The 15,173-nt window shown below is 42.4% G+C and overlaps 1 protein-coding gene across 2 annotated transcripts in view; it reads left to right on the forward strand.

Moving 5' to 3' along the window:
- Positions 1-15,173, forward strand: part of trim9 (tripartite motif containing 9) — a 39,603-nt gene extending 24,430 nt beyond the window's left edge. Inside the window, exons 4-11 of one of the 2 annotated variants that reach the window (XM_015031695.1) lie at positions 2,155-2,265; positions 2,360-2,513; positions 3,013-3,158; positions 5,778-5,916; positions 8,801-8,839; positions 10,283-10,586; positions 10,663-10,825; positions 11,509-15,173. In XM_015031695.1, coding sequence (XP_014887181.1) covers positions 2,155-2,265; positions 2,360-2,513; positions 3,013-3,158; positions 5,778-5,916; positions 8,801-8,839; positions 10,283-10,586; positions 10,663-10,825; positions 11,509-11,586 — 1,134 coding nt within the window. In that variant the 3' untranslated portion in view covers positions 11,587-15,173. The remainder of the gene's footprint in view (positions 1-2,154; positions 2,266-2,359; positions 2,514-3,012; positions 3,159-5,777; positions 5,917-8,800; positions 8,840-10,282; positions 10,587-10,662; positions 10,826-11,508) is intronic. The other variant, XM_015031696.1, reaches the window with a different exon arrangement.

The raw sequence follows: 15,173 nt of genomic DNA on the forward strand, positions 1-15,173 counted from the left end.
GTCTTGAACACAACACTGGTGGAGAAGATTGCTAAGCAGGCGATGACGAACTCGTCTTGGAGCGCCGCCAGGCCACTGCAGGGCTGCAGTTGTTTCAGACTCGCAGAACAAGAGGCGGTCCGGTCCTGACCTCAGCGCCAGAGACGCACACTTGGAGCAAAATGTCCTCCAGCTGCGCGATGAGGAAGGTTAAACGCTGTCCGCCAGGCTGATTGATTTTGCTCTAAAAGGAAGCCATTAGCGTTTTAGTGAATTACAGCCGGAGCGGATTAGTTGGACCGAGGCTGGATTTGTTTTATTTCACACTGGATGGATCGAGTTTGTGGCAAAAGGTTCAGGTGACGTCCAACAGTTGTCTCGGACTGTTAATTATCTGCTTAGTGTTTCCGCCCAGTGAAAAGGATGGAAATCTTATTTTAGTGTGAGAAAATCAAACTATTTTGAATGCTTGAATAACAGATAAATAAAATAATTGTGTTACCAAAGCACACACATCATTTACAATACAGCCTTGAACAAAAGAGTGACAGGATGTAAATAGTTCAACTTTCTTTGCAACAATCACATTGCATTAGCTTGAAGGGACTAGTGTGTTAGTGTGAAAAGGCTTTATAGAGTTCCTTAAAGAAACATGTTGACAGCTAGGCTACTGAAGTGAAATTAACACAAAAACACAGATGGAACATGCGAATAGAAGGACTTTTAGCTGCTTCCATTCACAGCTGCAGTGTACACTGGTGACGAAGACAAAGGTGTTAGAAATTAATGTGCTTTTAAAACCTTGGACAGGGTGCCAATCTGATAGGTATCCATGGTAATTCTCCACTATTTTCCTGACTTCTGAACAATTTATTTTCACACTGATGCTGGAAACTTTGCTGTCACTCCTGTCTTCTCAGCTGGCCGTTGCGACAGATTTCGGACTTGCAAACATAAAGTTGTCGATATTTGGTTGCCTCATGCGGGTTTTTCTTTCTTCTCGACTTTAACTTTCAGTAAAAGTGCTAACTGATGCCCTTTGGTGTCTTTCACTCACATAAATTAGACTTGACGTTAATGATTTTGTCCACTTGTTAGCAGAGTTCTACGACATAGATGACTGTTCAAACCAATCATTTGACAAGGTCCAGTCCATTTTAATTGGCCTAAAATGTGGTTTGAGGTCCGATAAAGGAGCGGGTTTTGGTTTTGTCCTGTGAATTCCTCCGTCTCTGCCAGCTGCCGTCGCCAGTGAATCGTCTTGACAGAAGCTGCCCGGTCCGCCGTGCGGCTCCACAGAGGATTTTCCTCTCCGTTCAGCCTCGGAGCCGCTCCTCGGATAGCAGCAGTTAAGTTTCTGTTACCTAGCAACACACAGTCCAGCACTTGCATTTATTTCACACTGTTGCAAAGAGACGGTGGACAACATCAGAGCTGTCAGCGAGCGAGGAGGGGGCAGCGGGAGGCTGGGAGGGAATCTCCCACCTTACAAAACTGGTCAAGTATTCACAGCGCCGCCGTGAACAACACCAATGCTTCCTGTTCCTTTTTTGCACTTTTCTTTTCAGATATCGAGTAAAGTACCCAAGATATATATATATTTTAAAAATCCCATCATTCGTCATTTCAGAGTGTTCTCTTGTCGTCCTGCTCCCTGATGTAACTCGCCATGACTGTCTTCAGCGCGCGCGTGAAAACAACATGACACGTTCTCTTCGCTGACGTCAGCGACTGAAACCCTTCAGCCTCCTCTTCCTCCCCCGATATGCATCCAGAGAGACGGAAAAAAAAAAGACCTAATCAATAACTCGAGCCATCCGGCCACTTATCTTTTCATTAGTGTTGGTCCTGCTCATTCATTAACCGTCTCTTCGCTCCTTTTAACCTTTTTTTTTCATTCTTTGTTTGTTTTCTTATTATAAATATCCCCCCGAGCTCCCCTTCTTTCTACCCCAAGTAAATAAATGTTCTCCTATTTTACCTTCTTTTTATGTTATCTCCCCTCACTCACTCAACAAATTACGCTCAAAAACATTAGCGGGACTTTATTTATGCTTTACTGTGGTGACTAGAAAGGAAAGCCTATAACAATTAATCAGTGATTTAACTCTTTTTAATCCCTTGTAGTTTTATAAAATACATTATTCCCTTCTTCCCTGCACCTCGTCTGTCCAGGTGGTTCGGGATCAGATCTCCCATTGCACGGTGAAGCTGCGTCAGACAACAGGACTCATGGAGTACTGCCTGGAAGTCATCAAGGAGAACGATCCCAGTGGCTTCCTGCAGGTGAAAGGACTTCTGGGAAATTTCAAAGTAAAGATCGAGAGGGGTGGAGGGCTTCATTTTGTGTTGTCAGCGATTCACCGGTGTCCCGTTTCAGATCTCGGACGCTTTGATCCGGAGGGTCCACATGACCGAGAGCCAGTGGGGGAAGGGAACCCTGACCCCGAGGATGACCAGTGACTTTGACCTCACCCTGGACAGCGGGCCGCTCCTGCAAACCATCCACCAGCTGGACTTTGTACAGATGAAAGGTGAAGGAGGGGACGGCTCTGAAAGACTCACCGATTCTCCTGTTAAATCTTCCTCGAACAAAAAGCAAGGCTTCCGCATCAACCACGTTATCAAAATATGAACCCTCAGATATTTAGGCATGTAGCGCGGCGTACTTCCTGGAATCTGGAGTGTCCTTTATCCGTGGCAGCAGCATCCTCTTGAGTCTGGAGTTAAAGAAAGCTTGTTTTTTTGAGCATGACCTGTTTAGCTCTCACACAGAAACCGCACCTCAAACTGGTTTCACGTTCAGGACTACGCAGAAAACGTCGGATGTTTCTGATCATTTTGGCATCCCTACATTTAGTCGAAACCTCTCGAAAAGTCTACAGACGTTATTCATGGAAGCTGTTGATTTATGTATCATAAAGAGGTGAAAACCGCGGAGCGGCACTTGGATGTGGAGCAGGGCTGTGCGTGGTGGATGTCTTTTCATATCTCAGACTGTAATCTGTCCTGTTTTTTTCTCTCTCTCCTCAGTCCCAGCTGCTCCCATCCTCCAGCTAGAAGAATGCTGTACCCAGAACAACAGCGCCACATTGTCATGGAAACAGCCGCCGCTCTCCACCATCGCCGTCGAGGGCTACATCCTGGAGCTGGACGATGGGAACGGAGGCCCGTTCAGGGTAGGGAGCTAACGCGGCGTTGATGCTCTTTTTTTTTTTTTTATGGAAGATGAGATGAGATCCTCTGCAGAACGGAGGATGTGACGGCAATGAGCTGAAATTTATGGAGTTAACAGTAAGAACAAAACCCTTCGTCCCAAACCTGTGGCACGGCGTTTATAGTAGTGAATGAGCTACTACCAGGAGAACACACTGCAAAAAAACATACAAAAAAAAAACAATATCTTACCAAGTTTTTTTTTTCTTTTTCCATTTCTAGTGCAAAAATCTAATAATTATGAGACACTAACCTCTAAGTAAATTTTCAGCGATATACAGCTCTGGAAAAACTGAAGAGGCCACTTCAAATTATCAGTTTCTCTCATTTTACATTTTATAGCTACATGTCTGAGTAAAATGAACATTTATTCTATGAACTACATGCCTCCAAAATCCCCAGCAAAAATGTAGTACTTATTTGTGCAGCGCTGTCAGACCTCAAATAATGCAAAGGAAACGAGTTCATATTCATTTACAACAATACTGATGTTTTAACTCAGAAATCAATATTTGGTGGCACAGCCATCGGGTTTTCAGTGGGACTCAGTGCAGTTGTCTTTTATTTAATTGTTTTTCCAGATCTGTATAGCAGCTTGTTTTAAGTAAATACTTCTTTCATATTTTTTTCTTTTTTAAAGAAGTACTATTTCCACTGGCAAATTATTTCACATATAACACGGGGAAAATGTCTCACTGTAAGTGAAATGATCTTCCAGTTGGAGTTGTACTTTTTCATCAATTACTTACCTAAAACTGGCTCCTGTGTCTTGTTGAAAAGTTACTCCTGTGTTTCGTTTTGTCTTATTCCGAGCGTGCTGAGATACAAACTGGACCTAAAGCGCTTGGTGAGACATTGTGTGTTTTGAAACGCAGCTGCCAGCCGGGACGATTCTGCATGAAGTGCGATCTGGGATCAAAGTGGTCTCCAGACCCACACAGAGACTCGCCCTGTAATCCATCCCTCCCTTCGGTTCCCCCACCCCCACTGCTCCCTCGCTCCGCACCGGATCTTTGCTCGGCTTTGTCAGGACAGCAACCTGTCCCTACTGAACTGTTCCCTCCTGTACAAAAGCTGTGGATATCCATATCTGTTAACATTTTGCCCCCCAGCCTAGGATTTGAGTGATCCGTTATTAGAGCGCTGTGAAAGCTCAACGAGTGAGGTCTATTGTTCTATATTCTGGTGCGGTGGGGAAGGAGGGGATGTAGTTTTATTTCTTAAATGCAGAAGAAGAAAATACCCCGAGGCAGACTTCTCAGGCTCAGCCCCAGAGTGAGAGAGAAGGTACGAAAACAAAAGGATATTCTGAAGTGCATTTAAGTGTATGAATCGCTCAGCCTTCAAGATATTTGGCTTTTCAGACTTGGTTTATTTTGCTAAAACACAGCAAAGGTTATATTTCTCTACTATTATACAGCAGAGGAAACAAGTGTTCATTTGTAAAAAAAATGGAACATTTTAAAGGGGCATATAAAATCAAAAAATATTTGATCTTTACATCATGTTCTGAAGTTATTCCCTCATCAAAAACACACCTGGAGTGTTTGCCTTGATTCTAATCTCCATGGCAACCATTCAGCTGTGCAAAACCCCTGGGTGGACTGAGCTCCGCCTCCGAGACGCAGCTCGGTTTCCAAGCCTCTGGTTTTTGGCCTCATAGAGCAGCCTCCCTGCAGATCCCTTCTCTCAGCTCCTTCAGACTAGCCAGTAGCAATTAGCAAACACCTGGTGGAACTGAGTGACCGCTGAGCTCATTATAGGAGCTGATTTTCAGTGAAACACTGGTAAAATCGTTGTTAATGGGTTAATAGAGGAGCCATGTTGTGATGACTTCCTGAGTTTCAGAAACTGCAAGACTTTCTTAAAGAGACAGAGGCCCTATTTCAAAGTGTTAAATTATGAAGTCAAATTTCTTTTAAGTCGCATTTGATGCATGCAACATTTTTCTAACACTTGAAGCTAACACAGTTGCTTGATTGTGCTACAAAACAGAACTATGCGTCTTGAAAACACATAAATACTGCCCCTTTAATACAGTGCAAGAGTGAATGACTCCTGCTGCAGTATCCAGTTCTGAATCAAGTGTATCCAGTAACTAATAACCGGTGCTACAGCTGGGAAATATTTCTACATTCGTGGTGTTTGTGTTTCGCAGCACAATATCTTAAGATTCAATTTTGCAGCTCCTCTGTAAATTGGAAATAATTTCCACACGTGTTTCCATTGCATCATTTCAACTCCCACGCCGTACGAAGCGACATTTCACCAGAAAACTATGCACTAGATAACGAGGGAAGTTTTCTCCCCCCATCCTCTACTCTCTGACTCACTGAGTCCAACCAACGCAGCCTCCCGCTGAGCGTGGCGACACGCATCTACCCCCCCGCCACCAAAGCCCGCCGACGTCTATTTATACACCGGCAAGCCCACGCCCCGCTCCGCTGTACAAGTTCCGCCGTCACTTACCGCCTCCTCCATCAAATCCAGCAGGGACCCCTCCGTTCAGTGTCATAATTACGCACAGGATGCATTTGACTGGCCTAACGGGAAGCTGGTGTGTGTGTGTGTGTGTTTTGCAGGAGGTGTACGTGGGGACGGAAACCATCTGCACGGTGGACGGGCTCCACTTCAACAGCACGTACAAGTCCAGAGTGAAGGCGTTCAACTCCAGCGGAGTGGGCCAGTACAGCAAGACGCTGATCATGCAGACCTCTCAGAGTAAGTGGAGCATCGCCGCCACCTCCTCCTGCTCAGTGGATGGGATTTAGAAAAAGCTAAGCTGTGGCACTTCCCAGAGATTATTACACCAGTTAGTGCCATGCAGAGGTTTGATAGTTATTTTAATCGATTTCAGTTAAATAGACTTTTTTGAGTTTTACGTCACGTTATTCACGCATCAAAAGCGTACCTGGAGTGTTGCTGTGATTCTTTCCTGCATATTTGAGAAATCCTTTAATCTCCCGTTGCAACCATTCAGCTGTGCAAAATGTCTGGGTGGACCTAGCTCCGCCTTCAAGACGCAGCTCCTCCTCCTCTGTAGTTTCCAAGCCTCCAAGCTTCGGCCTCACAGAGCCGCCTCTCTCACTGGGCTCCTTCAGACTAGCCAGCAGCAAGTAGCAAACACCTGGTCGGACTGAGCATCTGCTGAGATTGTTATAGGAGCTACCTTAGAGTGAAACGCTGGTAAAAACGTCGCTAAAGGGTTAATAAAGGAGCCATATTGTGATGACTTCCTGAAGGCGGAGTTTCAAAGAGCAGAAGTTTCTTAAAGAGACAGAGACCCAATTTCAAGGCGTTAACTTACGAAGTTAAATTTTGTAGTCATATTTGATATATAAAGCATTTTTATCATGCATGAAGGTAGCATAGATACTTGATTGTGCTAAAAAATGAAAGCACATAATGCTGCCCCTTTAATCCAACGAATTATAGATTTATTTTATGATGTTTAAATTTTTATTTAAAATCCAAATGCACTTGTGCTGTGCATAATCATTTATTTAATGGACATGCCTAGTCCTTTTGTAAGCGAGCAATTAAATTTGTAAGTGCGATTAATCTCAATTAATCACAACTAATCATTCTGACAGCCCAGCCTTACGCAACGCTAATCCATTTATTCAGAGGACCCCGGATTGTCAGCCGTCAGCGTTTGGGATTAAAGTTCCTCTCTCCGGAAAAGTTTGACTCCGGAGAGAGCCAAGAAAGTAGATCCGTTACCGACTGTCCTCAAGCGAGCCCAACTCCCAGGCCGCCCTCTCTTGTTGGCTATGAAGCAAACTGATTAGTTTTTGGGAAAGTAGAGCCACTTGATAATCTGTGCAAACTGCATAAAAGCCATTGTTAAGTTCACAAAAGAAGCCGTGTTATAGTCTTTACACAATATGTCCACCAGAAAGCTCACGCAGTTAAACTTATACCTTAATTTTTAAAGGAATCGGTGCGATGAATCATCACTTTGCCTCACAGGAGGAAATTAAAGCCAGATTGTATCTGAAAGGCCTGCTGTGGGCTAAAGTAAAAAGTCTTTTATGTTTTACCTATGTTCTGGAGAATGGCAACAAATTTCATTATTATGGGAGTTATAGGAGGCTTTTCATCTTTAAACACTATAATTGATATTATATTTATCCAAACAAAGCAACTACAATGTTGTCTGCAGTAGGATTTTATTTAACAGTGTTATGGTTCTTTGTTCAGGGCGTCACTGTGTTAGGGGGCAGTGGAAGGGATTGAGAGGGAAAAAGAAAGATTTCACTGTAAGAAAGACGAGTGTACATTTGTTTTCTAAATGAATTATATCATATTCCTATTTGGTAACGATTTGAAGGATCGTTTCACTGTTTTAAAGGCAAGGAACTGCATCATTAATCAAAATCTAAAATACCTCGAGTAGCTTGATGAGGTTATTCTAGTCTAAACAATTTTGTGAATTAAATTACATTTTTGATTCCTTACAAAAGAAGAACTCTTGACCCTTAACCAATAGAAACCATAACATAGCTACACTAACATTTTTGTGTTGTCTGGATAAACGTTACAAAACAAAATAAATGCGCGCTTCACTGAATTAACTGTTGTTATATTCTAATAAGCAGTCTTAGGTTTATGAAACCTGAAATTGCTTTGTTTTGTTTTTGAGAGCATCTTTACATTTTTCATTCCATAGAAACAACCTCAGATCGTTACAACTCAAATATTCCTGCCGCTGTAGATTCTTGCGTTTCTTTGTGTGTGTTAGCAATAAGGCTGTGATTGGATCCTTAGGACATTAGCATGCATGCATTTTATTGCGACAACAGCAGCAGTTTATCCGAACTAGAGTCGACTAAACAATATTTTTTGTGTCATTACAATCGTATCTTGACTCCATAAAGTCTATAGAAGAAATAGTGAAGCTTAAAGACTGAAATCTTGCAGTTTTCTAAAGGGATGTTCAGATATTTGGTGTCACTTTCAGCTGATTTCTGTTTTAATGCAATACAGTAACTTAATTCTTCGACGCGTCCACTGCAAGATTTCAGTCTGATTTGAATACTGCATAGGAATATGTTTAAGCCTTTAAACCCGTGACGTCCAGCATCATCTGCTCGGCGTGTAATCCACTCGTGTTCTCGCTTTGCCATTAGTTAAATGCCACTCTGCACGGTGCGTCATCCGTCTGTGGACCTGAAAAACCTCAGACAGCTTCCAGAACGAGCTCTCAGCACCTCTGTAGTCTAACCCTGCAGACACATTCAGCTTCTTTGTTGTTGTTTTTTCTTGCAGCCATCAACCTGAGCAGACTAACTTTTGATTTTGTTGGTTTTTATGAAATAAAAAAAAATAAAAAAAACATTCTCTTTATTTTCATTGTATGCTCTTCAATGTTTCTCCTTTTCCTGATTCTTTGGTTGATTTTTGAGGAAATCCTCTGCTCTTTGACCGCCGACGGTGAACCAGCTTCCCTGATCAAATCTGCTTTTGTATCTTCTCCGGTCTCCCTCCCCAAGTCCCCTCCATGCTGTCTGCGCCGCTGCTTCGCTCGGCTCTTCCTCCCTCCTCCCCCCTGCTTTTTTTCTTGTTCTTACTCTCTCTCTCCCCCCTTCACGTCACATTTCAGCTGGACTCCCTCCATGCGATATTCAGTCTATAGGCACAGGTATGGACGGCTGTCACGGCCGACTGCTTCCGCTCTAATCCTCCCCGGGCCTCTGCCTGTTTCATCAGTGAGGTCGTCACTCTCCGACCAGCAGGGGGGCAGTTTGCTGCTCTGTGGGCTCCACATATTAAACATTTAATACGGTCCCCCTAATAAATGTCTGTCTTATTTCCTTTGAGAAATCAAACCGGGGTAATGGAACGAAGCCACTCGTGGGGATGCTGAGAGCTGTAGACGTTCAGGACCGGTGGAGCCCATAGAAACGACAAAAGCCCGCCTGCTCTGCTCCATGTTTTCCTGTGTAGACGATGAAGATGTGATGTTGCCGTTTTCAGGCCTGAATCAAGCAGTTTTTGCAATCTTAGCTGTTAGGACGTTGGGTAACCTATGTGGGACCGTAATTACTGGTGGTTCCTGTGTTTGCTTAACTTAATCCACCATTTTTATTGAAATCTATTGGGTATCCCTGCATTAAAGGAGAAAAAATTGAAAGCATTTGCTTGTAGATGGGCCATGTGTAATCTGGTGAGGAAAAAAAATGCAGATTATGTTCACCGAAAGATGTGTAATTTCATCAGTGACTAGCTAGTCGCTATATGTTACAATGTCAAAGCAGTAAATGACTTTAAAACGCTGAAATTATTCAAAAAAATTATTTTGTACATCCTTTACAATAATCACAATATTGTTCAATTCCTATCATAGTTTATCTGTCATAAGTATTTGAAGTGAAGTTCTGTTGTAAGGTTATAAGGATTTAATATCTTGCCTACAGTAGATTAATCTCTCTAAGTTCAGAGCAAATTTGGATTTGATGATCTCGGGGCTAAAGCTAACCGCTAATCAAAACTATTCCAAGACCACAAAACATAACAGCAGTTCATGGAAACAATGTTTTATGAAGCTTTAAATCCTGTTCATGTTTTCATTAGGCCGTTATTTACATAAAAGTCGATGTCATTAAATGACAGGAAACATTTCCTGTTTTCGGTTCTCGTTTCCATCAGGAAGATCATTGATGGTGCACTGCCTCCAAGCAACTAATCTGGATTAGGAATTGGGAAAATTAGTTAACAGCTGCTGATGAGATACGAGCCCTAAATCCCAACAACAGAACTTCACATAAATATGTTTTTTTTGTAAGCTACTAACTATATTTAAGTATTTACCAGTTAAGATTTCCAGACTGTTTGACTCAGATATGATTTAAGACGGTAATCATAACTTATAGAGTTTGTAACAAGCTATAGAGTTTAACTATAAGGATTATTAACCTAATACAATCATAATCTTTCATAAAGATGTTTTTACAGTGTAGCATCTCCTCATTTACCCACCACCCTCCTGATTCATGTCACGTTTGTCAAAGCGCCGTCATTGCGCCGCCTCGGTTTGCTCAGTGATGTGATTGACAGCGAGGCGCTCTCCCTGTGTGCCGCGCAGTTGCCTGGTTCACCTTCGACCCTGCGTCCGCTCACCCCGACATCGTCTTCTCCAACGACAACCTGACGGTGTCGTGCAACAGCTACGACGACCGGGTGGTCTTGGGCAGCGCCGCCTTCTCCCGCGGCGTCCACTACTGGGAAATGACAGTGGACCGCTATGACAACCACCCCGACCCGGCCTTCGGCATCTGTCGGGGCGACGTCCTGAAGGACGTGATGCTGGGGAAGGACGACAAGGCCTGGGCCATGTACGTGGACAACAACCGCTCCTGGTTCATGCACAACAACTCTCACACCAACAGGTAAGCAACGGAAATATCCAGAAGTTGCCGCGACACGGATTACACGTCTGATTCAATTCATGTGACGGTGGCGCAGGACGGATGGTGGCGTCGCCAAAGGATCGACGATAGGAGTGTTGCTGGACTTTACACGTGGGATCCTCATCTTCCTCATCAACGATGAGCAGCAGGGTCCTGTTGCCTTCGAGAGCTTGGAAGGCGCTTATTACCCCGCCATCAGCCTCAACCGTAACGTCCAGGTGGGAAACCACGCTTCACTTTACTAGAGCTAAACGCTAATTAAAATCAGGTCTACAGTTCAAGGCGCAAATTTTTTTTATTTTTTTGGATCGTTTATCATTTATCGTGTTAAATTTCTTATCACGATAAGAATTTTTGATTTATCGTCGTTGCGATAAATTCGAAATGATGTTTCAAATCCCCCAAAACTGTCTGTATTCATTTTAATATCTCCATTTTAAATGTTAGATGACCTTTAGAGAGGAAAAAAAAGAAGGCAACTTATAATTTTGATGAGCATTAACTACAGGAAATGTGTTGCCATTCTTATATGAACACTATTTTATTTGCATTTTAAGGTCTAAAAGTAAAGTAAAGGATGAAACTTTTGCAAAAACAGGACAAATGCATTAGACACAATTTTCAACCTAGTGGTATTACATTTTAGTGAGACTGTTTTAGAAAGTCAATGCTATTGAATATAACTATAACTGCTAAAACCTGCATTTGGTATCACATGTACATTTCAAAACATCAGCTGGTTTATGTTCTTCAGAGCCACTTGCGGCCCTGGAAGTTTCTAAATCTTCAGTGAAGCTTCTCCTCTCGAGAACGAAGCTCAACAGCTCCACCTGCAGGGCAAATCTTGCCTCAACCATCCTCTGTATGAATATTTGTTTGTAAACGTTTTGTTTTTCTTCAGGTCACTCTTCACACTGGGCTACCCATCCCTGACTTCTACACACCCGGGGAGGCAGACCCAACGAGCTCCGTGTGCTGAAGCCAGCGCCGACCCCCTTCCCCGCCCCGTCGTAGGTCAATACCTCTAACCCGCCCTCGCCCTCCTGATCTCGACTCGCCGTCTGTCGCCCCGACCTAACGACCCCCGTGACACGCCGTCGGAGGCCTCATGACAGCCCTAAGCCATGCCTTTTTCATGCCTAAGCTTTGGAGGCGGCCATGTGCAGGACAGCGCATGTGGTGCCTACGACTCGGGACGTTTCACCGCAACGTCCAGAGGATCAGCAACGAAAGCACTGAAGTGAAGGAGTTCTTTTACATTTCAGAAAATATGACACATTGAGTCAAGACTAGGCATGGGCTGGTGAGAAACTCTCAAGGAACGTATAAAACAGATGCTTTTTTTTTTGTTCGTATCATTTTGTAAATTTATATTTCAGGATTTTTAGATGGGCGTCAACATTTATTTTCCCATTCATCTCCTCTCAAAATGCACATGTACATGAAATATTCCCAAATGTTCAATTCAAACTCAAAAAATACTCCCAAAGTGTTGTAACTCAAATTATTCTTGTTATTATTCAGATTATTATGGATTATTACTGAGTTTTTCCCTTTGGTTTTCCAGCCACGTGTCTCCAAAATTTAATCTCAGACTTTTCAGTTACTTTAGCAGCTGATAAGTCCAAGTAGGTTCTGTCTAAATAGGAAAACATCTATCAAGATAATCAGGATTTGCTGTAATAACAAAACTCTTGTTTGACATATCGGGACAAAAAACTGTGACAGAACCTTACAGAACATAGAATATGCTGATAAACACCAAAAGAACAAAATTCAGACATTGGTGGAATGAAAAATATGACAGAAAGTCTAATATCCCAACATTCCCTAAATTTTGTGATATTAGCATCAAGAGAATTGGCTTATGAAGCAACAAATTGCACTGTTCTACTTTTTCAACACTGGGAGTATAACAAGCAGTTGAGCTATCTGCTCATGTAGCAGCCACCTGCTCAACAGAAAAGCAAGCATAAGAAGGATGAGTGCTTGTCCTTTACTGTCCAGGCCTTAAGTATCTAATTATTTCCAAAGAGCTGCTTTTTTGAACCTGATTTCTTGTTACTGGTAACCAGCCCATGCCTACAGTCGAGAGTTGGGCTACCTTCACATTGCAGGTATAAATGCTCAGTTCAGAGGGTTAGGGTTTGTTCCTTGGTGTGTTGTTGTTATTACTATACTATGATTGAGAACGCTCTGCGGCACGCGCAGAAGAAGACATGATGTCGCAAGCAGCCCATTGTTTGCAGAAGCAGATGCGGATGCTGCGAACGTCATCACACCTCAGTTCTGACGCGGCGCAATTGAAGCTGCCAGAAATGACGATTAGCTCCGTTGACAGTGTCTGCCGTGCTTTTTTTTTTTTTTTTTTTTTTCCCCCCCAACTGTTTACATTCGGTCATGCCGCTTTCCGCCTCATTTGGCGCAAAATTGTACCTCGTCTCCGTGACTTTTCAATGCGACACGTCTGTTCAGACCGAGATCGCTTTCGAGAACATCATCCGATTTGGGACGTGGAAATCGGGAATTGTGCTGTGCAGACTGTGACACTTCTTACGTAAATATGGAGATACTTTTCTGAGTTTGGACCGCATTTGAAAGTAAAATCGTATTTTTGCTGCTCAGATTCATCTTAAGAAAAAAAATAATCAGATAGGGTTCACGTCTCCGTCTGCAGTGTAAACACAGATCACTACGACGCTACAGCTCAGATCACAAGAAACAAATGCTTGGCAGAATGTCCAACTCTTCTTAAATGAAGGAGTTTTTTGTTTTTTTATGAATTCGTTAGACAAAGATCTTGTATTAACCTTTGCTTTTTTCTTACAGCTCAATATATTGCATTCTTCATGCCTCTTTGTCAGGTTTCCATCTTGAAGACTGTTGTGGATTCAAAACTCTTGAGTCGAGAATGAGAAGTCCTACTTTGTGACTGTGTGTGTGTGTGGGGGGGGGGGGGGGGGCGCCCGGCCATTCTTCCTGGACCAGAGTCCAGCTCAAAGTCATATCAGTGTCATTACCTTCGTTTGTGTAAGTGGGAAGCTTTTCTTAGTGGTTTGGCTCAAGTGAAACTTCTGTGTTGTGTTTTTTTTTTTTTAATTATTTTTAATATTTACAGCATCGAAGTTTAGGATGCAACAGGAAGGAAGACCTTTATTTTTTCTTTTGCAGTGGCGCTTTCAAAACAGGGGAGGGACTTTGCTTGAATCCATCTCAAAGGCGGGGGATTTTAAACGACTGTGAAGACGTTCTTATAAGGTGCTAAAGCAGTTCACATAGTTTGGGCTTTTTTTTTTCTTTTTTTACTGTGAGTGACTGAATTCTGGTAGTTTTTGTAATATTGTTATTGAAATGATCTATTGCGAAGAGGTGTAAAGTTAAATAAGTTATTGGTGTTAAGAGATTTTTAGTGAGAATTTTATCCTCGTTCCCCTTTTCGCCGATGTACAGTTACAGCCAAGGGGACGAACGGCGCTTCTCTGCTTTAAACGTTTTATTAGACGTCAGCGGGGGGATTTTTGGAGGGGAAATTAGAGGCTTTTTCAGTTTACATGTCTACAAAAGCAACAAGACAGGAGACACTGGAATGGCTTTTGTTTTGGGGTTTCTTTTGGCTAACATTCTTTTCAGTACTTACTGACTAAAACGCTTGGTGGTTCAGTGCTAAAGCGTGCAAACGTGACAAAAACTGTGCCAACAATGACTTTCCACGTTTATGAGAGCTGAAAAAAAAAAAAAAGTGTCTCGCACAATTTTACTAAGCACTAGTGGCCTCATTGTCATGCTAACAGTTGCTAATTAGCACCAAACACAACTGATGAACACAGACCATAAGGCACCAGACAAAGCGAGTGCTGTCTGACGTAGTAAGAATTAGCTTCATTCTGCTCCACGTGACGACAGAACAACCTGAACCATCCAACTGTAAAATCCTGCGACCCAGGCGACCGTTGTGCAACATGTTAGCGTGCTAGCACGCAGGTTTATAACGCCTCAGTTTTTCAAGTTGCAGTTAAAACTACCAACCTCTACGTGCATTTTCAATACAGGTTTCAGTCTGAAAGGATGGCTGTCTGAAAAAGGCAACTCGATGTTCCTTTTTAACGTAGGATTGTAATTAACAGTACATATTGTAATATATACAGAGTATAATATACTCTTGTGTTTTACAGTAGCCCGGAATGGCTTGACCAAAAAACAAAGAAGTCTTAAGAAAAGGTCTTTCAGGAAGAAGAATGTTAAATTTTGAGTTTGTTGCAATCTTTAACCTCGTCACTAGGTGTCACTAAACCTATTTGATTGCTCCTTTAATCCTCCAATTTTGCTCCTTGCTCCTTTAATCCTGCTGAATTGATGGTGAAAACTTTCTATTCCTTCTGGAAAAGCAGATCTAGCGGCAATATCTGCTTCAAGTTAAAAGAAAAAAAAAGTAAGTCATTAATTAAACATTTTTGGGCAGGAAATAAAACCAAATTAAATATTGCACCAGATTTTTTTAAATTAAACATTGAATTTGTAGCTTGACTCCTCAAAAATGTCCTGCGTTCTTCACCCAATTTTTTTATT

Source organism: Poecilia latipinna, unplaced genomic scaffold (assembly GCF_001443285.1).
Source record: "Poecilia latipinna isolate Pla-1442-1.1 unplaced genomic scaffold, P_latipinna-1.0 Scaffold215, whole genome shotgun sequence".
NCBI lineage: Eukaryota > Metazoa > Chordata > Actinopteri > Cyprinodontiformes > Poeciliidae > Poecilia > Poecilia latipinna.